The following is a 27,542-nucleotide window of genomic DNA, read 5'->3' as shown; positions in this document are numbered from 1 at the left end:
ACTTTATACTTTCCTATTTAAAAAAATAACACTTGCAACCTAATGCTGCCGTTAAAAATAGAAGCCAATCTGTAGAACACATTTATGCTAGAAAGGTATCTGGTTATTATGTAAAATTCAAATGTAAGATCAGTATGCTTGTGCATGTTTATAATCCTAGATGGGATGGAGGCAGACATAGGAGGATCCAAGCCTGAGACTGGACCTTGGGAAAAATGAGAGACCTTACACCATAAATAAGTGAAAGTAAGGTTGAGGCCTGACTTAAGGGGGTAGTGTCTGCCCAGCAAAAGCAGCAAAGCTCTGAACTGAAACATCAGAATGGCCAACTCCCAAGAACATCAAATTTTGCTTGCCATTCTGTATTTTGGAAAATTACTCTCTTGCTTTCACACTAGAACATGTTAGGAAATCATTTTTTGTTGTTTGTACTCTCTCACCTTGCGTTATTTTCTGTACTTCTTTCTAAACAAGACCATATTTTCAAACATTCTAAGGCCATTTATGTTCTCAAGACCATCTATGATAAGAATTTGGTCAAATCTAGTTGTCACTTTCTGTTCAAATTTATTGGTCATATTCTCCTTGACACATTTTCTTGTCTATCACTTGCTGTAACTATGCTTTTCGGTATTTCATCTGTCATGCTTGTGCTGTTGACCGTGGCTTTTCAATAACCTTAGCAAGTGCTTTTTTCTGATGTTTCCTCTCTATTTTTTTTGCAAAATTCTAGCATAGAACTTTGTCCTGGGACCCTTTATATTTTCATTGACAAAATAGTGGCTTTGTTTTTTCAAATTTGGAGCAATAATGTCATCTAGATGCTAATGACGCATATTTACTTCAAGGTCAAACTTATCTTGAAACAGCAGACCCCAACACTGTACCTGTTTATTTATTAGGCAGTTACAATTAGAACTACCAAAATGAATATTTGATTTATTTCTTTACTTTCAACTATTTCTCTGTGAGCATTTTCTGGCTCATTAGGAAAAACAAACTTACCAAGTCAATCAAGTAAAATACCTAGGAAATTTGTAACTTCATATCAAATTTGTCAGAAAAAATCTCAGAGACTTGAGATAGAAACATGTCATAAGTTGATCTACCTTGCTCCATTTTCAAAACCTTATTCTTAGCCATATTGTGTTTAACTACAATTCTATGCTAATAGTCTCCCCATTAAAGTGTGATGGCTAAGAATATTAAAGTTCAGTTCAATGTAATGTAATTCAAGTCATTGACAGCTTTGCTAAAAACCAGAAGATGTAGTTACACAAATCATCTTTTATAGATGAGTTCAATGTGTACTTTTATTAAAGGTTTAGAGAGATGCCTAATCATTAATTACATTTATTAACCAGTTTTGAATGCTAAGTTATGACTTTATATCAAAGTATAAAAGGAAGTATTCCTGGATTTATCCTATATGTTTAAGTTAATCAAATGGTATAATAGACTTTTTGGTTCAAAATAAATAAATAAGCACTAACAGATAAAAACCAATGAGTGTAAGGAAGTAAAAGTATTAGTAAATATGAGAACTCATAGAAGCACTTAAATCTGTGAATATCTCTTTCGAACACAAGTGTGGTAGTAGCTTGACAGAATCTGGTATAGATTCATACAGGATTCTGGAAGGGTGAGACTGGCTTTCTCAACAAGTGGTCAAAGGATTCAAGTTTTCAGTTAGGAGAAATTGCATTCAAAAGCTCTTTGTATAAGGATAACTATAGTGAATATAAATCATAAAATATAAATAATAAAAAGATAAACTTTTACTTTCCAAATAAAAAGAAAGGAAGTCACAATATTAAAATCAAATGGTGCTTACACATTCAAGATACACCAAACAAGCAAGAATAAATATGTGCCTTCCCTGGTTAAGGTAAAAGTCTATCAAGAGGAATTAAATTCACACTTATTAAAAAGGTACCACTTACTAAATGCTTACTATGTACCTGCTAGCTTGCTAAAAGTTTATCTTAGATTACCTGTTACATTCTAACAACATTTTGAGATAGAAAACACCTGATGCTGTTTTTACAGATGAGGAAAACAAAATTCAGGAGAGCTATACAGCATACTAATGTACATTCATGCACTAGGGTCTGTTCATGAGTGAGGCTAAAATCAGATGGCCAACTCCCAAGCAGATCCTTACTCCTTCAACACCTTAAAGAGCCTGCTTTAGAACAAGATAATCTTAGACATAGGTTAAGAAACTTGTGCAAATCCATTATTGAATCAACTTTAGTATGGTTTTCAGCAATGTTTCCAAACTCTGTTTCCTTGAAATTTTCCAAAGTGCTCCATGATGAAAAAGCAGTGCTATAGCATATTTGCCATTTGCCTACCATTCCCTCCCGCTTAAAATTGTTGGATTGCCATTTGCCTATTGTTCCCTCTTGCTTAAAATTGTTGGCTTTCAAATTTTGAATGGATTTATCGATTTATTTAGCAACACTGAGAAGCGAACCAGGGCCTCATAGCAAGCATCTCCCATTTAAGCTATCTGCTTTTGTTTCTATTTCGTTTTTAAGACAGTCTTGGCTGGCCTTGAATAGATATTCTTCCTGTCCATATGACCCAAGTAGCTGGTATTACATGTATATGCCACAACATGCAGCAGGTAGTTTTATATTAAATATATTAAATTCTTGATTAAGAAATCTTTCAAATTATTGGTATAAAGTTGGAAACAGACTTAAAAATAATAGAGTTCCAAAATATATCTATAGAGTAAAGGCTATAATGATATCAGATGATAATAAGAAAGTATTGTCAGTCAGCTGCCTACATTATAATAAAATTCTTGAAACAATTACCTTATAAAGAGAAAAAGGCATATTGGCTTAGAGGCTGTATTTCACAGTGTAGTGGATCATCACTTTCCTAGACTTCTGTTGGGGGAGCAAGATAAGAATGGCAGGAAACATATTGAAGAGCTACAGAAAGCAGAACAAGAGTATCACAATCTTCCTGAGGATATGACCTATGACCTTAGTACTTCTCACGAGGCCTTTATTGCAGCATTATTTACCACAGTTAAGATATGGAAATCCAGATGCCCCTCAGTAGATGAATGGATCAAGAAAATGTGGTATATAAACACAATGGAATTCTATGCCTCCATCAGAAAGAATGGCATTGCCCCATTTGTTAGGAAATGGAAAGACTTGGAAAAAATATATTAAGTGTAGTAAGCCAGGCCCAAAGAAACATAGGTCCCATGGTTTCCCTCATTTGCAATTACTAGTATATGTCTGAGTCAAGCAGAAAAGTCAGATAAGTTGATGTTAGGGAAATGAACCTTAAATTACGTATTCAAATGTTTTTTTTTTTTTTCTTTCAGGTGATTGTTTCTAACACATTTATAAGATTATTTCTTTGTTGCTTTGTATGTCTCTGTCCCATGGTATAACCCCTGATTTCACTGTGTTTGAGGTTGGTATAATTTGTGGAGGGGAAGGGGAAAAACAAACATTTAAGTAGGGATACAGGTGGACCCATTGCAACAATGAGATGTACAAGTTGTTATGTGGGAAAACAAACTTTACAACTTTGGTGGTGGGGAGGGGGATTGGGTGGGGAGGTGGGGGAGAGGATGGGAAGGGATGGGAAGGGGAAAACAAAGGAGGAGGCAACAATGCTTGATAAGAAATGTACTCATTATCTTGCCCATGTAATTGTAACCTCTCTGTACAGTATTCTCACAAAAAAATAAAAATACAAAAAAGAAAGGGTGCCTCTCAATCTTGGTACTTTGGAAATCAAGCCTTTAACTAACAAACCTTTGAGGAATATTCACATTAGCAAATCCTCATGAAATAGTAATAATGACTTAAATACATTGCTTATACCTGATAGGCTGCGGTCTGAAAGGATAGTCCTACATTTAAAGATTAATTTTTATAATTATTTTATTGATTGATTGATTGATTTGGTCATGGGGCTTGATCTCAGGGCCTGGGCACTGTCCCTTAGCTCTTCAGCTCAAGGCGAGTGCTCTACCACTTGAGCCACAGTGCCTCCTCTGGTTTCTGGTGGTTAATTGGAGATAAGAGTCTCATGGACTTTTCTGCTCAGGCTGGCTTTGAACCACAATCCTCAGATCTCAACCTCCTGAGTAGCTAGTATGACAGACATGAGCTACCATTATTTTACTATTATTATTTTTAGTAGTACCAAATTTGAACTTAGGACTTCACACCCGCTACATAAGTGTGACACCACTTGGAGCATGCCTTGCTTCCTTTTATTACATGTTATTTACTTCTTTTAAGGTAAACAAGTTCATTTAAAAGTGAGAGGAAAGCCATGAAAATAGAGAACTTCTCCATCAAAGGGGTGAAATAAAGAACCCAATATTATTATTATTACCTTCAAATAGTTGTATAAAGAGGCTTCAATTCAATATACCAATCTATGAGTACAATGCATCTAATCTATGTCACCACTTCCATTGTTTTTGATGTGTGTGTGTGCGAGAGAGAGAAAGAGCAAGAGAGAAAGAGTGTGTGTGTGTGTGTGTGTGTGTGTGTGTGTATGGACCATTATTATTAACAGAAAACCTACTCGAAAATTAGATGATCCTGATATATGGTATATGAATCTGTATTTTAATGACATTCAGGGATTCAAATGTTCACCAATAAGTGAGACACAATGGCTCAACTGAACATTTTTAAGTCTGGAATAAACTAAAGAACCAAAAGTTGGTTGACAAGAGTTGTTCAGGTATCTTTTTCCTTCAGAGGATTTAATTCTCTCTGTTGGGTAAAACAAAGGCATTATTATTTTCCACAGTTGGCCAGGATGATTCCAAAGTAGGGGATGGCCTGAATACACCTTGAGTACACAGGGTTTAACGCCTCATTGCTGAACAGATGTGGAAAGGGAGACCGATTCAGGCATGCTAAGTTCTTAGCTCTTCAGATTGTCTAGATGCCAGTAGCATCATTGAAAGGACTCCCTAAGTTCCACTGTCCCAAGTTGCCTATAAGCTCTTTCCTGGACTCTTGTGCTGTAATGACTATCTGTATGCCAATGGCTCCCAACTCTCTTGTTCAGATCATTCTTTCAAGCCTCAGATTTCTACAATTTGACATCTCCCAAACTACTCCCCTCAGTGGTGTATAGGTCCCATAAGCTCAGTTCTGCTTTTCACTTCCTGTCTCTGAGGCCCCACCCTCAGTAATGTGAGTCAGAACCTGGGAATCCAGGACATTTCTTCTCCTGCTGTACACAGTCCATAGGATCAGTTAATCCTGAAGATTTCCCTTTCTATTTCTCAAATAAATTCCCTTCTTTCCATGTCTACTATTATTGTCTCAGACTATTTCTTCTCTAGATCATTCCCAAATGTTTAGTGTACCTCTTAACTCCAAACTCCTCATCCTTGAATTCATCTTCCCTAAAGTACCCAAAGCTAGCTAAACAAATCTGTCCCTTTTCCTGCATAAAATCTTTTCAAGCTCATCACTCTGCTTAGACTATAGCTAAGACTAAGGAAAACCCAGCCTCAGGAAAGGAGTTAGGCCTCACTTTCTCCCACCCAGGCCTCCCACTGTGTCATCCAGCTGTAGTGAACAGCCTGAACTTCTTTCGTAGATGACAGAAAGGTCATTTGTCTTTTAAAGGTCCTGCTTCTTTTCCTGTATTTTCTAAGCTTTACTTCTACTCTTCTATTTCCCAATGTTTGTCTTTTCATTTTTCTTTCTTTTAAAGAGGCGGATCTGCCTATGAACCCTTTAAAATTATCTTTCAATTAGTTTTGAAATTCTACCCTTCGGACTTTCAAACACCATGGTACTAAAACTACTTAGCAATCAGTCACATTGGGGGTAGGATATGGTTCTGTTCCTCACTAGCTCTGTAAAGCATCCCTGTTTAATCATTCTGCCCCAGTCTTTCCCATTTGAATTGATCACTTCAGTCCTTTAGTTTCTTCTCCTAGAATGCGGAAATAATTGTGTCCTTAACAATCAATTTCCTAGCAAGGATCAGTGTCTGCAATGAGTAAAAGGGTAGTTGGGGCTTTAGGGTCATTAAGTTTTCATTGTCACTTTATAGAAATGATCTGAGTTCTATATCTCCAGATCTCTTAACTAGTCTACTGTCTCTCAACTTTCCCGCACACTTCCACCCCACCTTCCATGCCTCCCTTACCTTATCTATCTTTCTCCTTCATTGTCTGTCTTCCCACATTTAGTTCAAGCTTTGTACTTAGAAGTTGCTCAATAAATGTATGTTCATCCAAATTGAATGAATATGTGTGTCCCCAAGCCTCAAAATCTCAACCTTTCACCTTTCTTTCTGTACTAGACATCAGAAGATGTAGGCCCACATGATCATGGTATATTTGGAATTGTTATTTTTATTGCTTGTTTGGATAAAAAATCAGGAAATTTTTTTCAGCCAAAATGTATGTCAATTTATTTTATATTCACATAGCCTGTTGAAAGTTCTTATTTTCTCTTTAAACCAATCAAAAATCCATCTTGTCTAAGAAAGTTCTCCTAAACAAAGCCAATAAGTAAGAGATCTCACTTGATCACTAAATTGTAAACCATTCTGCAACCATTGGCATTTCTTGTTGGCCACCATTTCTGCAAAATCAGTGGATTCTGATCACTTTGCTCCCAAAATCTCTAATTTATTTTCTTCTCCCCATTTTTGTTTCATTGTCTTAGCTTCGACTCCAACCATTCCTCCACTAAATGATTGACAACTGATTGCTCTCCTTAAATCCAAACTCCTCATTCCTGAACTAACCCTCCTTCATGTCATTTGCCCCCTCCTGCCTTCCTTTAATACTGCTAGACATGTATACCCAATTTTTCAATGTCTATCCAATTGTTACAGTTGATGCATAGCTTTAGAAATGTAGAAATTAATGTTTGGAAACTATGTGTGTGTTGCTTATTATTTTATAACTAAATCCAGTTCAATGATTGTATTCCCCATACTGTGAGTATAGTCTCCCTTAAAAACATAACATGGAGAAATTGTTAATTTGTATCTTATACAGAACAAAATAAAAGCCAACAACCTTAAATGTTTATTTTCACTTCTGTCAACCAGCCTTAATGATTACTTACATTATCTATAAGTCCCAGAATATTAGTTTTATCTCTGAGCATAATTTCAGAAATATGCTCTTTTCTTCCCATTCCCTAGCAAGAATCACAATTCTTCTCTACATGTAAAAGTCATACCCAGGACATCCATAATAAGAAAATCCACCCTAATTATTCTTTGTGGTATTAAACCCAATACTTCTCATATCATTGGCTACGGACTTAGTGTACAAAGACAGGAAATACTTTAAAATAGAAAGCACATACTCCACAAGATTGAACACCATTTGCAAACATCTGCTGCCTCGTCTCCAGCCAAGTAGCTGTCATAATTCTTCCCTTTTTCTGAGGATCTCTGAAACTCAGCATTTAATACTATGCAAAGATTGATGCTATCTGGACCCACTGGTTAAATTCTTAGCATAATCTCTTTAACATACATGAACAAATAAAGCATCAGAGAAAACCAGAAGAATAGGCTAAAAGTCTCCTCCTTATCTTGTAGATGCAATGTTTCAGAAAAACTTTAGAAGATAATTCATAAAGCAGTCAAAGATGTACCAAGAGCAATGATTACATGATAGCAATTATGATACACTTTTCAGTAAGGAGGTTACAGCTCAACAATTGAGAATGTTTCAATATTTTATCCAAACTGACTCAGTGAGGCAGAGACAACAGTTTCAATCCACAGATCTACTTTAAAAGCCCAATTATACTTATTCACTGTATTACGCCATTTTTCATGACTATAACAAAAATACCACAGACTGCCTTTTAGAACAAAGAAATATATTTAGTCCATGGTTTCCGAATCTAGGATTTCAAGGAACACATCACTCACTATCTTTGTCAAAGAAATCATGACAAATATCATGATGACAGGAGACACAAGATAAATCACATGGTAATACAAGGAACCAGAGACTGAAAGAGGCCAGCCTTGCTCGCTCTTTCTTTTCTTTCTTTTCTTTCTCTCTTCCTCTCTTCCCCTCTCTTTCTTTCTCATTTTTTTCTTCCTCTCTTCCTCTCTTCTTCTCTCTCTCTCTCCCTTCCTTCCTTCCTTCCTTCCTTCTTTCCTTCCTTCCTTCTTCCTTTCTCTTTCTTTTTTCTTCCTTCCTTCCTTTCTCTTCCTTTCTTTCTTTCTGTCTGCCTCTTTCTTTCTTTCTTCCTTCCTTCCTTCCTTCTTCCTTTCTCTTTCTTTCTTTTTTCTTCCTTCCTTCCTTTCTCTTTCTTTCTTCCTTTCTTTCTTTCTTTCTTTCTTCCTTCCTTCCCTCCTTCCTTCCCTTCTTCCTTCCTTTCTTTCTTTCTTTCCTTTCTTTCTTTCTTTCTTTCTTTCTTTCTTTCTTTCTTTCTTTCTTTCTTTCTTTCTTTCTTTCTTTCTTTCTTTCTTTCTGTTTGTCTGTCTGTCTGTCTGTCTTTCTTTCTTTCTGTCTGTCTCTGTCTGTCTTTGTTTCTTTCTTTTCTTTCTCTTGCTGGTCCCGAAGCTTGAACTCAGGGCCTAGATGAGCACTGTCCCTTGAGCTACTTTTTTAGTTAAGACTAGCACTCTACCTCTTGAGCCATAGCAACACTTTCAGCTTTTTTTTTTTGAGTAGTTTATTGGGGATAAGGCTCTCATGGACTTTCTTAACTAGGCAGGCTTTGAACCGCAATCCTCTTTATAGTTAAAATTACAAACAATAGCCATTGGCTCCAGGCTTCTAGCCTTGCCTTTGCATTACTATGGCAACGAATCTGGGCACAGGCAGACTATTTCCACCTCTTTCATAGGCTGTTCCCTCCATGACTCTAAATTACCTGGCATTCTGCTCCACCTTTCAAAGATTCTACTCCTTTATATCACCACCATATTGGGGACCCAGCTTTCAATCCATCAGTCTTTAAGACAGCCCACATCAAATCATAAACTCGTTTAATATATGATAAAACAAGAAAATACTTGCTTGATATCATATGTATAAGTCAAACTTAGTACCAGTGCTGTATTTCAGTTAGTCCATTTTGAAAGGCTTACAAGATCTATCTATCTATCTATCTATCTATCTATCTATCTATCTATCTATCTATCTATCTTATCTATCTATTTATCTCTACAATTTTTAATGTATACAGTCTTTAATACAATCTTTAAGTTTTCACACTTACTTACATGAATTATCAATTTGTTTAGGTAATTTTAGATCTTAATCTTTGAAGAACTGTAGAATTCTCTCTCTTGAACTAGTTTCACATACTTAAAAAGGAAAAGGGGGAAAATACAACTTCAAAGGAGTCACCATTGACAAGTGTAGACCTAGTAAATCTGATTCTGTGAGTCTTATAATCATTTCCTAACTTGTGTGTGCTGTATCACATCATAGTGCTCATGTGTGCAGTTTGTATCTTTATTTTTTATTCTGTATCAGTATATATCTAAACTGTATGTTCTAACTATTTGCTGCCAAAGAGAGTCATTATATTTCAACATCTCTCCAAACATCCTATCATAATCAATCAGATTTTCTAATGATAGCTTCGTATTGAATTTTTAGCAAATCTAGGTATTGCCAGTGTTTTATTATAACAAGTAAATAACTTTATGATCTTTGCAAAAATACAGTAGAGATGTTTTAATAAACATTAGTACACTAGAATGTTGGCATCATGTCAAATATTAAACAAGGGTTGTTAATATATGGATTTCATTGGATCACTCTGTCTTTCTGTCACTTTAGCAACTCATTATACAAAGAAGAAAGGCACTAATTATTTGTTTCCTGTTTTAGTAATAATTTTGAGATGACAGCTCTGTTTGTTCATGAATTTTTTTACCGCAACAAACTTTTAAAGCTTTTATTGCCAATGAAGGTAAGTAGATTGATATTCCACGGCTTCTGTTTTCCCATCTTTCAGATTTATAAGATTTGGTTAAAAAGAGAAAATAGTAGTTTTTTGATTATCTATGACTTCCTACTGCTACTATAAATATGCAAATTTCTTAAAATATAATATATTTTCTTGCATAATTTATAAACTAAACTGGTTCTTTAAGTGTTACTCAGAGCCAGAAGCCAGTGACTCACACCTGTAATCCTAACTACTCAGGAAGCTGAGATCTGGGGATCATAGTTTGAAGCTAGCCCAGGCAGGAAAGTCCATGAGACTCTTCTCCAATAAACTATTCAGAAAAAGCTGGAAGTGACATTGTGGCTCAAGTGGTAGAGCATTAGATTGGAGCAAATAGCTCATGAACAAAGCCCATGCCCAGAATTCAAGCACCAGGACTGGCCAAAAAAAGGTACTGAGTTGTAATTTTTTAAGATATGATCATCTTCTATTTATTATACTGATGTCTCTTTGAAAGATATACTTAATTGTATTATTTTCCAGTGGTCACAATAGTTGATTATATCCAGAAGAAACTTTTACTTAGAATAGAACAATATTGTTTGTCTTTGTGTTTTTATAGGAGAATTTTAGATGAGTTTCATTCCAAGAATCTGAAAAGTAATTATCAAGTCTCTTCGTGTACTTCAATTTTATTTTATAATCATACTGAATAATTTCAGTCTAGACAGAGAACAAGCATATGATGAGTAAAGAGAGTTGAGTCTATTTCCTGAGCACCCATTGACTTCTTTGCTGAGCTTGTAAGGGGCTGAATATAGACTCTTATCTACTACATATTCAACTGCCACAAAAGTCTGTCCTGATTTGAAATTGGTCTCACAGACATATTTATGATGGATAATGTTCAGGGAGTTGAAGAATGATGGTCTAGAAACTGAAATTTCTTACTAATGATGGCGTAAAATAAAATCCAAAAAATGATATGCTGGCTCTTTAATAATGAAAATAATTTTAGATATGGGGCTTCAAATGACACTAAAAGATGTGGACCTCATTTGGCTACAGATGTTCAGTTTATTCATTGCTATGGCATTAAGGACATATTGAACAAAGTTTAAATATCAACTTATAATTACCTGGCTCTATTAAATTTTTGTGAAATTTTTGCTGCATTTCCAAAAGAATTTTCTTTTAATTCACAGGTAGCATAGCCACCAAAACAGGAGATTACTTCACTAATTTTACGAAGACTTATCTTTGATAGCATGCACCAAAAAATACTTTATATTACACATTTACTTCATGTGAATTCTCAGCTCCAAAAAAATCTCTAAAAGTCACAAAAGTACAAGGGTTAATGTTCCTATTTTGCATAAAAGAGTCTTATTAGTTGTTTAGCTATTTAACACATTGAGTTCTACAGGAAAAAAATGGGTTTCTTTGGTGAAATAGCTCCATACATACATAAAACCAACATCTTAGGTACTTTTCTATCATGGCTGGCATCAGATTCCTATTTCTGGGAGAGATTCCCAGTGTGTCCTCACTCTGCATCTGGGGGCTAGAGAAAAGTCACGTGACTTAAAAGCTGGCTTAGGAAGATGTTTCTGTTCCAAACTATGAATTTGGAGTGGAAGGGGCAAACACAAATGCAGATTTTTGTCTTCAGGAGGCACTGGTTCATGACCTAGTGTTCTCTTTCTGCTTTTCTTAGGCACCAAACATTTCTCCAGGGAGCTAGTAATTGTGTAAGCTAGCATAGAAATCTCTAATCAACTGCAGTTGATTTTTGAAATAAGCAACAAATTCTTGACAAGTGCACTAAAAGAATTCAAATTTGTCACTGTGGGAGATAAAAAAAAAAAAGAAAGAAAGAAAACCACCAGTGCTTTGAAGTACAGAGTAATTGGGTTCCACTGGGGAAGGTTTGTGGGTTTTTTTCCTATCTTTCCAAACTCTTGACAAGTCATAACATCCCCTTGACATTGTTCTCACCTTGACAAAGAAAGCATTTAGTTAATGATCTCCAAAGTACATTCTATTACAGAGTATTCTATAACTTTAAGATTGTTTTTGCGGGGTAAGTGGAGACAGTGGGCAAGGACAATGAAGTACCGGAGATGAGCAAGTGAAAGGAGCATCATGAGCAACTTAATCCAACAGAAAAGACAGCTCAGTCACTTCCGAGATTTATCAAAGGACAGGAGACACATTACATATTATCTAAAATCTAGATACTCATAATGTTAATCGTTCAAATAAAATTTATTATTCTCTCTCTTACACACACAAACACACACACCAAACATAAAACAAAATGAAACAAAAAAAAATACACTAAAAAAAGCCCTCCAGAGCAATACACTGAAAATCAAAACATATTCAGAGGCAACTTCAATGTCAGATTTAGACATTACAGTTGTCTAAACTAATAGTGATAAATATGGAAAAGAAAGGATGGAAATTTCACTCCCAGGAGAGAGTTCTTTAAAAATTAAGTAAGTAGGATGCCTAACATAAAAATAATAAGACATAGCCAAAGAGTTAATTTAAGGGCAGATTTTACAAAACAGGAGGAAAAGTAGAACTTGGTAAGGAGGTCAGTGGAAAGCATAAGCTCAGAACACTCAGGAGTCTACCAAATACGTGAGGCACTGTGAAAACACAAAAGGCTCAGCCAACTTTAAACTGAGTCTTAGGAAGGCTGAAAGAGCACAGAGGCCAATAGATCAAAATTTCCCAGAACTAATGTACAAGAATTTAGAAAGCACTGCATCTCCACACCAAAGAACAAATACATGTAAAGAAAAAAGAAAGAAAATTATCAAGGCACACAACAAAATGACTGATAAGAGTAAAATAAAATATTGAATACAGAGAATGCATACACACACACACACACACACACACACACACACACACACATACACACCAATTTCCTTAAGAACAGGATCTTATCCTTTATATTTACCAAAATTAATTGAAAAGTTATGAGCACATAAAAACTAATACGCATTTCTTTACATTCTATGACAGGTTTACTGATATTTTCCAAAACGTAGAAGCAAACAAGATATCCTTTAAGCAAGTGAATGCATAATAATATCATATATAAAAAAATGGGAAATATTCAGCACTGAAAAGACATGAGCTGTCAGGCTTGAAATTTTTCAGAAAATAAAATACTTGTTTTTAGGTGAAAGAAGCCAATTTAAAAGCCAACTCAGTGGATAATTCCTACTGAATAACATTTTGGCAAAGCAAAAACTATGGAAACAGTAGAAAAGATCATAACAGCCAGAGACTTGTTGAACATGAAGAGAAAGAAGAAAGGAAAACACAGAAGAGTTACTTTGCTTGATTTTACAGTGGTGGTTACATTCTGTATATATTAAATCAAATGACAACAGAAGAAGTTAGTTTGGATTCACAGCAGAGTCAATTCCAGAGGACAGTTACATGCTGTCTTTAAAGTACTCCAAAATACCTACAGCCTAGAAATCTAGTCAAGAAAAACATTCTACAGAATTATTACATAATAGTTTCAGGATGAATAAAAACTGATACAATTTGCCAGCAGCAGATCTACTCTAACAAAAACCTTTGAAGTCCTTTCTGTCAGAAGTAAAAATGACCCTGGAATGAAAACATTAGAAGTCTACGGGCCAATGGAAAGCATGCATACATGGTTAGTAACAGGGAAGTGCTTACAGACATTGACTATGAAAAACTGTCAGTGATGTCTCTAAAATACACTAAAATATATGTGGAATTAAGACCATAGCCATAAACACTGGATAGGAGGGATGCAAAAGAATTTTATGACATTTCTTAGAATTATGTAGAAAGGGTAAGGGTATTTATAGTAAATATGCAAAAATGAAGCTACCTGAAGGGCAGAGGTGCGGGGAGATTATGTTCAAGTCCAGCTCAGGTAAAAATAGTTTGTGAGCCCCATCTCAACAGAGTTGTCAGTAGTCAAAAGGAGTAATCCCAACTACGTAGGAGGCAGAGGTAGGAGATAGCAGTCTGAAGCCAGACTTGTAAAAAAGCATAACACATCATTGGAAAAATAATTACAGGAAGAGTAAATACAATCTCTATAAATCTGAAACAAGAAACCAAGGAAAAGGAGAATTCTGTTTGTGAAACAAACAGAAAGATGATGAATAAAAATTGAAGGCATCATAATTGCATTGAGAGTAAATTGATGCACTACTTTAAGAAGAACAGATATAAAACTTCCCTTCCTATCTCCCCCACCCTCCCCACGCCTGCATTCTGATTAAGTGCCAGCAATTTGTATTGAAAGTGCATGCTCGTGACATGAAGAAATAAGTGAATAATTCTGGCTTGAGAATGTTGGACCGTCCAATCCTAAACTCAGCCCTAAACTCAGTTTAGGACTTCGGCAAATTAAAAGAAAAACTTTTCTTCCTTTCTTTCTTAATATGCCTAATAAAGACCATTTATAGTTTCATTAGGAGCAGCACTGGTGACATTTTTTTTCTCCCAGCTTTTCCTATTACTGAGATTATTAATGTTCAGTGATTCTTTAGATTCCTTCTACCCTGCTTAATTACAGTTAGTCTACCTACTTAATGTTGCAGCTTAAAAAAAAAAGTCCATCACTTCATTAAATCTTTCAGATTTAATGATGTACACACTATCACATTTATGCTTCTACTTTTTGATAGCTGAAACTTAATGATATGCAATTGTTTGAGATTCATTTTTGCAGAGATCTGTCACTGTCCTTATTTAGAGCTATTTTGAATTAGCTTTCATCTTTTAGCACGTAAATGATCTAAGTCTTCATGTATCTTGCTGTAGTTTTCTTTGTTATTTACTTTTCCTCCCACATGAATGTCAACTGTAGAAGTTGCTGCTGCTTATTTAAACTCTTGCTCTTTGTTTTAGAATTCCAAGTCAACCTTAAGATTTCATTATGCTCCCACTACTTAATAACGATTTCCCACCATGTCTGAAAAACTTGAAGGATCGTTTTATAGCCTGCCTGAAAACTCATAAGATTTTAGAAATATGGTGTAGACGATATGTGCTGCAAAAAGTTTAGGAAGAAATGTTCTAAACACTCATTTTCAATCCTTTGGATTTATTAAAATGAACCTGAAATCCCTCCCCTGAGAGTCATTTGCTTATTCTAAGTAATACAATGTCAAAGTCATGACCAGAATTGATTTAGAATTAGTATTGTTCTCACTGTATCCTGTTCCAGCTTGAAATCTCCCAGAATGTTGAGTATCATAACTATAGGTAAAATACATCTTATCAATTCACTAACTAAACATTGTAGTATACATCCTCTATGTGTTACATAGTGTATGAAAACATAGTATACATAGCATAAACATAGTATACATCCTCTATGTGTTACATAGTATATGAAAAAGCTACAATTATTAGAAACAAACAAAGATATAAAGGACACTGGAAAGAACTATTGTGGTGTTTAACATCAGAAGGAGGTTAGCCCAGGAAAGCCTCACTAAAAAGTGGGTATTTACATCAGGATTCTAAAGTGTGCAAAATGAGTCCTGGCAAAATAAGTCCTGTGTAATAAAGAATTTAATGTGGCTCCTGAAAAAAAAGTATGGAGTTTTCTGTCCTCTAATTCCTGAGAGCAGTAGCTTTCTTCCCCATGGGGACCAGTCATGTTAGGAAAACAACATGATTTAGGGTGGAGACTTTGGGTGGCATAGCACTTGAATCAGAAAGAAATCATAGACAATCAAACAGCCAATGTTGTATGCAATGGAGCCAAGAACCCCTATAGGTTTGTAATTTTTTTTTTATCAGTTCTGAGGCTTGAACTCAGGGCCTAGGTCCTGTCCCTGAGCTCTTTTTGCTCTAGGCTAGCACTCTAACACTTTGAGCCACAGCTTCACTTCCAGTTTTTGAGTGGTTAATTGGAGATAAGAGTCTCACTGGGACTTTTTTGCTGGGGCAACATCCAAGACCGTCTTCTTCTCCATCTACTGATTGTAAGACCAGCAGCATCATTTGTCACGGTTAGGTTCTTATTGCTCCTGTATTCACCATGATTACCCACCAAGGTGATGACCATTGTCCACCCCGTGGTCAGCGAACTTACACATTCCTATCTTAGATTTTCTACTTCACCAACAAGGATGTGTGCAAGATGTGAGCCATTCCTAAGAATTGGCTGAGAAGAAGCCCAAGAGCCCTGGCTGAAAAACAGGCCAAGTCATGACCCCGGAAGTCTTGCAAGTTAGGCTACTTTCCATCATAGAAGTGATTCATTTCAATATTTTTCACCCTCTAATATGCTCTGGAAGATACAGCTTTGGGACAAATCCATACCTCCCACAAGCATCAAATTCTTGTTCAGGGATTTACTGGGTTGGTGATTTTCCCAGGAAGCCACCATCAAAGGGCACGGACTTCCCCATGACCAGACCTCAAAAAACATAACAAAACAAAGGGCACGGACTTTAACTCTCCATATTTCAGAGAGCTACAGTGAGGTGCCATTTTGTGGGAGGGCCACCTGCTTGAGAATAGAGTAGTTAGCAAATTAGATTACACTAGGTACATGAAAGCTACCTGCCACCAGGATTCCTGAGATGGAGGCACAAAGAAACAAACAGAAACACACCACTGTCAAGGTGACTGACAGTCATCAGAGATGCACAAAGAGAGCAAGTGTTGGCTCTCTCCCCTGTGACAGGAGTCTTAGCCCAAGGACTAGCCATTTCCGAAAGTAAGGAAATATTTCAGAAATTGAAGGAATAAATACTTGCCTCTGCTGCTAGAGAGCTCTGGTGACTGAGTGATCATCATTTTTTTTTTTTTACTGATTTCTTGGCATCGTTTCTGGCTTGCCTCAAATACACTTTCTACCCTGAGGTTGACTTTTAATTTTAAAATGTCATCCTACTAATAGTTAAAAATTACTTTTCATGGTTCTTTCCTTAGCCTACAACACTGATCTTCCATCTAACTGTACATTATTGTCCTTCTAGACAGTTTCTTATGTTCTGAACTCTAGCTCTATTGATCTTCTTCAAATTTTTCAGACACCCTAGGTTTCTCACTACCCCCAGGCTTTCTGTACAAACTTACCCTTCTTCTGCTATTCAAGCTCCTCTTTTTGCACACTTCCCAATTACCCAACCCTCCCCATTCAAATATTGAATGTGTTATGGGTTTCGAGTCATATGCTGCATGATTAATAAGCATGTTCTTGACCAGCAATTCACAACCTTTCACATCTCTTCTATATTGTGTTTATCACATTCACAAGAATAGTTTATGTAAATGTAATAAAATATTTCATTCTCCTCTCTCACAATACTATAAGGAACATGTGGACAGATGGTGAGTCCTGCAATGCTAAATTGTCATTTCTCAATTTTCTTCAATGAACAAGAAAGCATATGAAAAATGCATCCTTATTGACTTGTCCCTATGTACCAGATAATATGCTAAGTAATTCACGTATTTCACTATACCCTCAAGACAACATTATGATGTAGATATTATTGGCCATAATCTATGAGTGAGTTTCTTTTCAGAGTTGATTTCTCAGCACTGTAGGTTCACATGAAAGAAAAAAGAACTAGACAAAACAGTTTATTTGACCTGAGGAAATTTCTGAGCCAAAGCTTATGTACTACCATATAAAACAGAGAAATCGCACATTTTCTTGGTAACATTCTGCATACCAAAAATGTGGCTCAGGGCTCATATAAGCAAACCCTTAACCAGTTTGTGTGACCATTGTGAAATGGAGAGCCTTTATAGTATGAGCAACAACTAATGGGTATAACATCACTTCTGCCTGGAGTGGGTCAGAAACAGACAGTTTAAATGTGCCAGGGTTATATATTAGTTTTCTTCTTCCATGCAGCAAATTGCCACTTAAAAGCACCTTTTTTTTCAGAATTGAGGATCACTACCAAGAGCACCACAAGTATTCTTCCACTGAACTAAATCCTCAACCCCACTTACACGCATCTTAAAACATTTATTAACTCACAGATTTGAAGAGAGGAGGTCTGATCTGGGGAATCTGGCAATCTATGTACTTCTGTGCTTATTCTAGCTTTTGGCAAAATCTAAGCCATAAATAAGGCTGATACCCCTGTTTCCTTGCTGGCTGTCCTAGTCCAGAGATGAAAGAAGGTATTACTGGAGGACCATTCTTCTGTCAAGCAAAACCCCATGTCAGCAAATTCTGTTCCCATTTAATGAGGATCTGCAAGACACTCAGTCGCAGTAGTGTGCCACTATAATCAGCATATTGTTACATCAACACAGGCTCTTGTTACACTGGGGTCTCTGCCTAAAAACATGATATAGTTTGAGCTATATTCATTTCCACAAGCAGAAGTTATTGCTGAAGCCTCAGAACTGGACCTGCATACTATGATGGTCAGTCCTTATAAGAGTATTAGAACCCTTCCAGGGCTAAATTTTCACTTAAAATGTGAAAATTAATATAGAATGGTAAATGATTGGAAATAGTGTCTTGCTCTTCTAGGTTACAATACACTTTCATCTTAAATAATAGTCAATATGTCTGAATTTAAATGTACTGTTTTTCGATACTGTCATGTGAATTTCATTGATGCCATGTGAATTGAATTTTCATTGCTCAAAAGATATTTCAGTGGATATGCTATAAACCAAAGACAATTTATACAGGAAAGATAAGTTCTCTGAACAAATTTAAAAAGGAGAAGACAGTCACCAATATTCACACTGTTATTTTACAGATACTAAGAAACAGAAATGCAAGTAGTTAATTATTTGCCTAAGATTTCACAGTAAGTAAATTGTAGGGTTTGGACTTAACAGGGAATTGTAATATATAAACATTTCACACCTACCACAATTTTATTTTGCTTTTAAAATAATAGAGATAATTAGGTAGAAAAATTAAGACAGGTAATTGCACAAAACACTTTGCTCAATTTTTTCAAGATCCATTAACTACATGGGAATAATTGGTGCAACTCAGTTATAAGTAAATAGTTATAAGTTGAAGCTAAGAACTGGTGGCTCTTGCCTTCCATAACACAAGAGAAGAAGTCTGTACTGGGGGGAGTACGCACTTACCTTGGAAAAATATTTTTTTAGAAAAAGAGAATTAATTTAATTATATTTTATTGTCTTGCAGAAAGGGGTTATAATTTGACTTGACAGTTTATGAGTACAAAGCATCTTGATCTACATCACACCTTTAATCCTTCATCCCTCCCAACACTATCCATTTTCTGGATTTTCCTAGTTTTAAGGGATATATATTTGAATATTGGGATTGCATCTTTTTCCCCTTCCTCTCATTTGTTTATCTTCTTCCACCCAAATCGCCATACTTTCTCTCTACCTTCTCTATCCTCTCTCTCTCTCTCGCTCTCTCTCTCTCTCTCTCTCTCTCTCTTCTCTCTCTCTCTCTCTCTCCCCCCCCCCCTCTCTCTCTCACCTCAAATACCAGTTTCCTGGTACTGTTGTAAGTTAGTTATTCAAAAAAGTTACACTATTTGAATTTCCCTAACTACATACCATACTTCCGTTAGTTAACACGATTGTGTACCTGTGCATATGACCCTGTATAGGTTTACATATTTACTAAAAAATTAGATCTAACTTGCACATATTAGAGAAAACATACCTCATTGGTCTCTCTAAGCCTGAATACTTCACTTGAAATAGAAAATTATTAAAGAAATAATATGGAAATACACCTGAAATCATTCAAGATTTACAAAATCACATATAAGTGAGAGCTTGAATCATTCCATAAGTCGTAAAAAGGAGTTTTCTATAGCAAAAGGCTACGTGATTTCTTTTCCACATAACACTGTAGAACTTTCTAGAACTATCAAAGTTGTGATTACATGTATACATTCTAGCAATGAAGAAACAGAAGTAGGTGGATTGTACAAGTAAATTTATTAAGTTATTAGTTATTTATTTGTCAGTCTTGGGCTTGAACTGAGGGCCTAGGCACTATTCCTGTGCTTTTTGCTCAGGGATGGAGCTCTACTCCTTTATCCACAGCACCATTTCTTCTCCAAGTAATTTTTAGCAAGATTCAATGGCAGGTCATAAATCAGAAACCATTAACTGTTGCCATGCTCCTTCTAGCATCAAACTCTTACTTTTCATTTTACAACATTTAAATTTCCCTACATACACATGATTCTCAATGTCAGTTCTCAAGACTGTGTAATAAGTATTACTTAAGCCTGCTTGTTAAAGTCGCAGAATCTTCAACCTGTGAAATGCTAAATCATAAAGTTGGGTTTGTTACTGTATTTTTGTTATTTTTTAAAGATTATATGAGAATCATCTTGCTTTTCTGCTTGCAACCTAACAAGATATTACTATGTAGTAGTATTTAGTAAATAATACTGGATAGCTTATTGAGATATCATCACAGAGTCACTTAGAGATAGGTCCCTACACTAATAGCCTACTAATACTAATTTTTTCAAATGTCTGGGCACCAATAGCTCATGCCTATAATCATATCTACTCAGGAGACAGAAACCTGGAAGATCACTATTCACAACCAGCCTGAACAAAAAAAGTCTGTAAGACTTCATCTCTGATTACATTCTGCTTCAAATGCATGCACAAAGAAAGAAATAAAAGTAAAGAAAAACTAAATGAAAGAAAAGAAAAGAAAAATGTAGAGAAAGAAGAGCTCTCAAGAGTAATTGTTTTCACAAGTTGTTAAAATAATTTAAAATGAGTAAGAATGCCACTCCATTTATGTCAAAACAAAATTGAGACATCAAGTATTAGTAATTCTAGGCAAAATTTCCGACTGCCTCTAAAAGCCTTCTAAGTATAGCCAAATAATGTAAATATGCTCTAGATGTTTCCTATTCCAAGTGGTAGATGTGCAAACGTAAGTTTTCACCCACAGCAAAACAATATAAACAAAGGCTCTTCAATGAATTGAGTTGATAGATAATAAACTCTCCAAAAAATCTTCAGCCTTCATGGAGAGGCTGCTGACCCTAGAAGAGGCTATTAAGCATTTCCATTTGGAGAACAAAACAGCTCAAATGCACAGCAATATCTTTTCTAGTCACAAAAGAATATGAGTCCAGGGCAGATTTTTCCAATTAAATTCTGGAGGTCCTCTTTCTCCTTAATTCAAGGTGCTACACGTCTGTGCAAATTCTCAGAGTTAAATCTGTTTAAAAAAATCCTAAAAGCAATTAGCAAAGTGTTTGTTCTTTGGAATCACCTTGTAGCTTACAGAATATTTGTGATATGTTCTTTTAATTTACATAAAATAACTCCATTACATATGCAAGAAAAATGTATTAGCATTCTATTTAAGGACACTGAAAGGTGAGGAATATAAGTATATATGTGTATGTATGTATGTATGTATATTTGTGTATGTATGCATGTGTATGTGGGTGTGTGGTAGAAAAGTTCTTGTGCAATGTCAGCATGTTTGAGACAGGGAATGAGAGCAGTAAGTGGAATCAAGGACTAACCTGCATTGGGAAGAGGGTAAGAAAATCAGGAGCAATACTCTAAGATAAAACAACCTTCACCATATTCTTCAGTAGGTGCAAAAATCGTTGTCTTTGAAGATAAATCAATTGAGATGATACTTTCCTGCAGCTGTCTCGACAAACTTTTAGTTTAATAAGTAGTCATAAATAAATCAAAGATCGCTCTAGAATGACAGTCCTAACTTTCATTTCCCAGTGACACTGAATTGGTTATGGTTGTAACAACTCTTTCTCCACTCAAGGCCCAACTCTTAAACTGGAGCTGAAACATCTGGCATCTGTACTACCAGCCTCTCTGCGTAAGTAGAAATCCGGTCTCTCCACCTTTAATTGGATTTCTGATGACAGCTCTGCCTTTTCTGAGCATTGCTTGCTAGGAGTAACACTGCATTTGATTAAGAAAGCAGAAAAGTCTGTCTGAATTTAAAGCAAAAAGCAAAAGTTAAACTGCAAGCTCCACTTCAGCATTCAATGTCAAGAGATATACATATTAGCATTTTGTGACATTTAATGGTCCTCATTGATGTTGGTATTTTGTCCCAAACATTGCACTTACTGTTTTTAATATTTTAGTTCTGATGTATGATAAATGCATTTTATATTACTCACTAATAATTTCAAATATACATACATCTCGATACATAAACTATGCAAACAAATCAAAATACATTTCTGTGTACATAAGTGAAGCCCAGCATTCATATTTTAATGTTTTCAAAAACCCTGCCAGGACTTTGAGAATGTGTATGTGTTTCATGCAGCCAACCTTATCACTTTCTTGTTTTATGCCCAAGGCTTAGCAAGGGGAGTTTCAAAGCGTATATCTTTAATACTTTTGACTGATAGGAAAATTTTGCTTACTGTAACAATTTTCTTTTGTTAACTTCATCTTTCTCATACTTTTTTCCTACTCATACTCACCAAGCTGTAATAGTTCTGTTCAGATTAATAAATATTGTAATTTATTTAAACCTTAATACTGGAATCAATTTATAAAGAGTCAAAAAATCACCTACGTAAGGTACAAAAGCCTATTTAGTGATTATTTTTTCGCACTTCAATGTATTTAAATGCCAAAAGACAATGAATAAATATAAAGAGGTGATTGCAAAGAACTGCTAGTGTATCTCTAATAAAGTTTAAAAGAATTTTTGTTCCGTGCTTTATAATTGTTATTCATGCTAGCCAAAGGGTCATATTTCAAAAGACTAAGATTGTCTTCTACTTTAACTCTTTAATAAAATTAAAATAAAAAGAATAAATTTTAAAATCTTGTCCAATGATTGAATGCTCACAGCATAGAAAATAGTCATGAAATGGGATTATGTTAATATGTGCTGGATTTGCTGGATACCACACAATCCTGACGAAGAACACTAGACTTAGAATCAGGAGATCTACATTCTAATCCGTGTTATACAGCTAATTACCTGTGTGACCTTGAATAACTAATCAAAATTCCAAGTCTAAGTTTTTTTTTCTATAAAATCATGCTGGACTATGTGATTTATGATTTTTAATAAGCAATATCATGTGATATACCATAATAATAAAGGCAAATTATTACTATCCAATGCTTAAAAATGCTAAAGAAGAAGAGATAGAGAGAGAAAGAGAGACTTCAAGGTCATTTATTTTTCTGAAAATGGGCAATTAGCCTATAGTACCATAATTTGGTAACAAAGATTTGGCAGAACAAAGACACTAGTAATTTCAGAAACTGCTAAGAGTAACATTAAAAAAAGATTTTCTATTGATCTTGCTAGCTATGTCCTTTGCCATGCAGAAGCTCTGCAATTTTATGCAATCCCATTTGTCCAACCTTTCTTTGATTTGTTGTGTTTCTGGGTCTCTATTAAGAAAATCTGGGCCTGTACCAAGGAGACATACGGTTTCTCCTATTCCATCCTGTAATATTTTCAGAGTGTCTGCTTTGACTCTGAGGTCTTTGATCCATTTGGAGTTGATTCTGGTGCAAGGTGATGCATAAAGATCTAGCTTTAGTTTTCCACAATTAGTTAACCAATTTTGCTAGCACCATTTACTGAAGAGGCTGTCTTTCTTCCATTCTATTTTTTTAGCTCCCTTATTGAAGATTAGATGGCTATAGGTCTTTAGGTTCATTTCTGGGTTTTCAATTCTATTCCGTTGGTCCTGAGGTCTGTTCTTGTGTCAGTACCAAGCTGTTTTGATTACTATGGCTTTGTAGTAGAGTTTGAAATTTGGTATTGATATTCCACCAGCACTGTTTTTTCTGTTAAGGATAGTTTTTGCTACTTGGGGTCTTTTATTGTTTCATGTGAATTTTTGGATTGCCTCTTCTATTTCCTGGAAGAATGAGGTTGGAATATTGATAGGTATCGCATTGAATATGTAGATATCCTTGGGAAGCCCATGGATTGGGAGAAGATCTTCACTAGTCATAGAACAGACAAGGGTCTCATATCTAAAATATACCTGGAACTCAAAAAATCAAATCCCCAAAAACAAATCTTCGAAGAAACAACTGCCCAATAAATAAGTGGGCTAAAGACATACAGAGAAACTTCTCTGAAGAGGAAAGAAGGATGGACAATAGACACATGAAGAAATGCTCAACCTCTCCAGCCATAAAAGAAATTCAAACCAAAACAACATTGAGATACCACCTCACCCCAGTTAGAATGGCTAGAATCAAGAACTCATAACAACAGATGCTGGAGAGGATGTTGCCAGAAGGAAACCTTACTGCATTGTTGGTGGGAGTGTAAACTTGTTCAACCATTTTGGAAAGCAGTATGGAGGTTCCTCAAAAGACTCCACATGGAGCTCCCCTTTGACCCAGCAATCCCACTTTGGGGCATTTACCCAAATGATCACAAACAACACCATACAAAAGCTACCAGCAAGTATGGCGGCTGGAGAAACGGCGGTGGCCACCCGTCTGCTGCTGAGAAGAACTGGATCTTCGGTTCAGGCCATCCTCATCAAAGCTTAAGTTTGCTATACAATAAAAATCAGGAGGTCTGATCCTGATTGCAGAATCCTTTCCCTGATTGCAGAATTCTTGGTCTTGTCCCTCAATTCATCCCTACTCCCAGAACATCGGAGAAAATCTGTAAAATTCCATTCGAGAAATCATTAGGAGTTCATTGAAGAGAAACAACCAAGATTATTGGTTGGAATAAAAACAGGGTTGAATGAGTTCCAGAAAGCAGGGACCACAGCCTCCTGCAGAACAATCCCCTGAAGAAAAAAATTTTAAAAAGCCGGCTAGAGGCAGTATGCAAAGAAGTAAGATGAGAGGTGCTGCCTCTGGGAAGAAGACCACTGGCCTGCAGCCAAAGAATCTTGAGCCTGCTCTCCCAGGAAGATGGGGGGGGGCGTTCTGCAGAGAACCCCCCTTTTGGATCAGTGCAGAAAACAAGAAAGAGCAAGCAGAAGTCTCCTGGAAACAGTGATGGTGGCAGTACCAGCGAAGCTCCCCAGCCCCCACGAAAGAAAAGGGCCCGAGCTGATGCTACCGTTGAGACCGAAGAGGCGTTCAAGAATAAAATGGAAGTTAAGGTGAAGATTCCAGAAGAATTAAAGCCGTGGCTCGTTGAGGACTGGGATCTGGTAACTCGACAGAAGCAGCTATTTCAACTGCCTGCTAAGAAGAATGTGGATGCCATTTTAGAAGAGTATGCCAATTGTAAGAAATCACAGGGCAATGTCGATAATAAGTATTATGCTGTTAACGAAATTGTGGGAGGTATAAAAGAATATTTTAACGTGATGTTGGGCACTCAGCTGCTCTATAAATATGAGAGGCCTCAGTATGCTGAAATTCTGTTGGCTTATCCTGATGCTCCTATGTCACAGGTTTATGGGGCACCACACCTGTTGCGATTATTTGTTAGAATTGGAGCAATGTTGGCCTATACTCCCCTTGATGAAAAGAGCCTTGCATTATTGCTTGGCAATCTGCATGATTTTTTAAAATATCTGGCCAAGAATTTTGCCTCTCTCTTTACCACCAGTGATTATAAAGTTGCATCTGCCGATTATCACCGCAAAGCCCTGTGAAGGCTTTGTCACCACTGGTTGATGTTTAGTATATGTAAACGATACTTAGTCTTTCCTTGTAAAATTGATGTTCCTTAAAATTGTTAATGTATAACAGGGCTTATGTTTTTATTTGTTTTCTGATGTAAACAAAATAAAAGGAGTACATGCTCCTTTATTTCAAAGTTGCTACCAGTGTATACAGTAATTAGATGAAGAAACATTCAGTAGAACATTTTATTGCCTAGTTGACAACATTGCTTGACTGCTGGTGGTTCTATCCCTTTGACACTACAAAATTTTCTAATATGTGTTAATGCTATGTGATAAACACCTTGATTCTTAGTGCCAAAGGTTCAACTCATGTATATACCTGAAAACCCTTGCATTTGTGTTCTTTGTTTATGGTGCTTGAAGTAAAACAACCCATCCAGTGCAAATCCATCTATGTTATCCCCTTGGCGTTCTATCTTTGCTGAAATTGTTGAAGGATGGTGGTTTAATGACTGTACTTGCGACTAATGCACGTTATAACATGATAGACACAATGCATTGTTGTGTAGCTATGGTTTTCTGAAAAACTTGGTATTTTAGGAGTTGTATTTCAGATATTAAATAAAATTTGTTTCTAAAATTCAAAAAAAAAAAAGCTACCAGCACAACTATGTTTATTGCAGCATTATTTACCATAGCTAAAATAAGGAACCAACCCAGATGCCCCTCAGTAGATGAATGGATCAAAAAAATGTGTTATATATACACAATGGAATTCTTTGCCTCCATCAGAAAGAATGACATTGCCCCATTTGTTAGGAAATGGAAAGACTTGGAAAAAATTATATTAAGTGAAGTAAGCCAGCCTCAAAGAAACATAGGTTCCATGATTTCCCTTATTTGAAATAACTAGTATATGTCTGAGTCAAGCAAAAAAGGTCAGATAAGTTGATGTTAGGGAAATGAACCCCAAGATAAGTATTCAAATGTTTTTTTTTCTTTCATGCTATTGTTTCTAACATATTTATAAGATTATTTCTTTGCTGCTTTGTATGTCCCTCCCCCATGGTATAACCCCTGCTTTCACTGTATTTGATGTTGTTATGATTTGTGGAGGGGAAGGAAAAAACAAATCGTTTAAATAGGGATACAGGTGGACCCATTGCAACAATGAGATGTACAAGTCGTTATGTCAAAAAACGAACTTTACAACTTTGATTGAGGGTTGGGGAGGATGGGGGGGTGGGGGGAAGGGTATGGGAAAGGAGGGGAAGGGGTAACAAAGGAGGAGGCAACAATGCTTGATAAGAAATGTACTCATTATCTTGCCCATGTAATTGTAACCCTTCTGTATGGTATTTTCACAATTAAAAAAAATGTTTAGCTAATTATCTGCTCCAGAATCTCTGAGAAGAGATTATATGATTGACCTCTAGGATGGAAGAAAAATATATATATATATATATAACCTTTAGCCTTCCATTACAACTAAAAAGATAAGCAGATAACTCAGGTTATCTGCATACAAAGTTGCCCATCTGACAACACAAGAAATGGTTATAGCTTACTGTGTTTCTCCTGTCATTCCTCTTCATCAAATTGGAAATCCAATTTGCTCTGGGCAATACAATTAGACAACCTAAGGATGCCTGAAACAGAGGTAATATTTCATCACTACTTTTGAATATTTGATGTTACAAATAACACCTGTATTCATTTAGTTTTTACATTTTTTGTGTGTATGATTTTAGGCAATTTGGGAGAGAGAGCAAGTTGTAATACCTGAATTCAATCACAGGTCACAGGCTACATAAATTGTAATCCTGACTTTGTTCTTCACTAGCTATGAGAAAAAGAGACACTGGACAGAATATGAACTTACATTAGTTAAATTATATTTGTTAAATATATTTTTAAATATATGTATATTTACAATATTTTATAATACTTTTAATTTCATATAATTTTATAATACATATTATATATTTAAAATATATTAAAATATTAAGATGTAAGATTTGACATATAACAATTGTATGTAATTTGGAAGAACTCTTAGATAACGTATCTTCATTGT

The 27,542-nt window shown here is 35.7% G+C and overlaps 1 protein-coding gene across 1 annotated transcript; it reads left to right on the top strand.

Annotated features, from left to right (window-relative positions):
• The first annotated feature begins 24,346 nt into the window (after positions 1-24,346).
• On the top strand, positions 24,347-25,915 carry LOC122106657 (mortality factor 4-like protein 2). The gene is given in 2 exon segments (XM_042678082.1): positions 24,347-24,801; positions 24,803-25,915. Coding segments are annotated over 2 exon segments (867 nt in total). The 5' UTR covers positions 24,347-24,624; the 3' UTR covers positions 25,493-25,915.
• The last annotated feature ends 1,627 nt before the right edge of the window (positions 25,916-27,542 follow it).

The sequence above is a fragment of the Dipodomys spectabilis genome, unplaced genomic scaffold (assembly GCF_019054845.1).
Source record: "Dipodomys spectabilis isolate Male_0828 unplaced genomic scaffold, ASM1905484v1 ptg000043l, whole genome shotgun sequence".
Taxonomy (NCBI): Eukaryota; Metazoa; Chordata; class Mammalia; order Rodentia; family Heteromyidae; genus Dipodomys; species Dipodomys spectabilis.
Note: the sequence above shows the minus strand (reverse complement) of the source record. Positions and strands in the feature narration are given on the sequence as shown.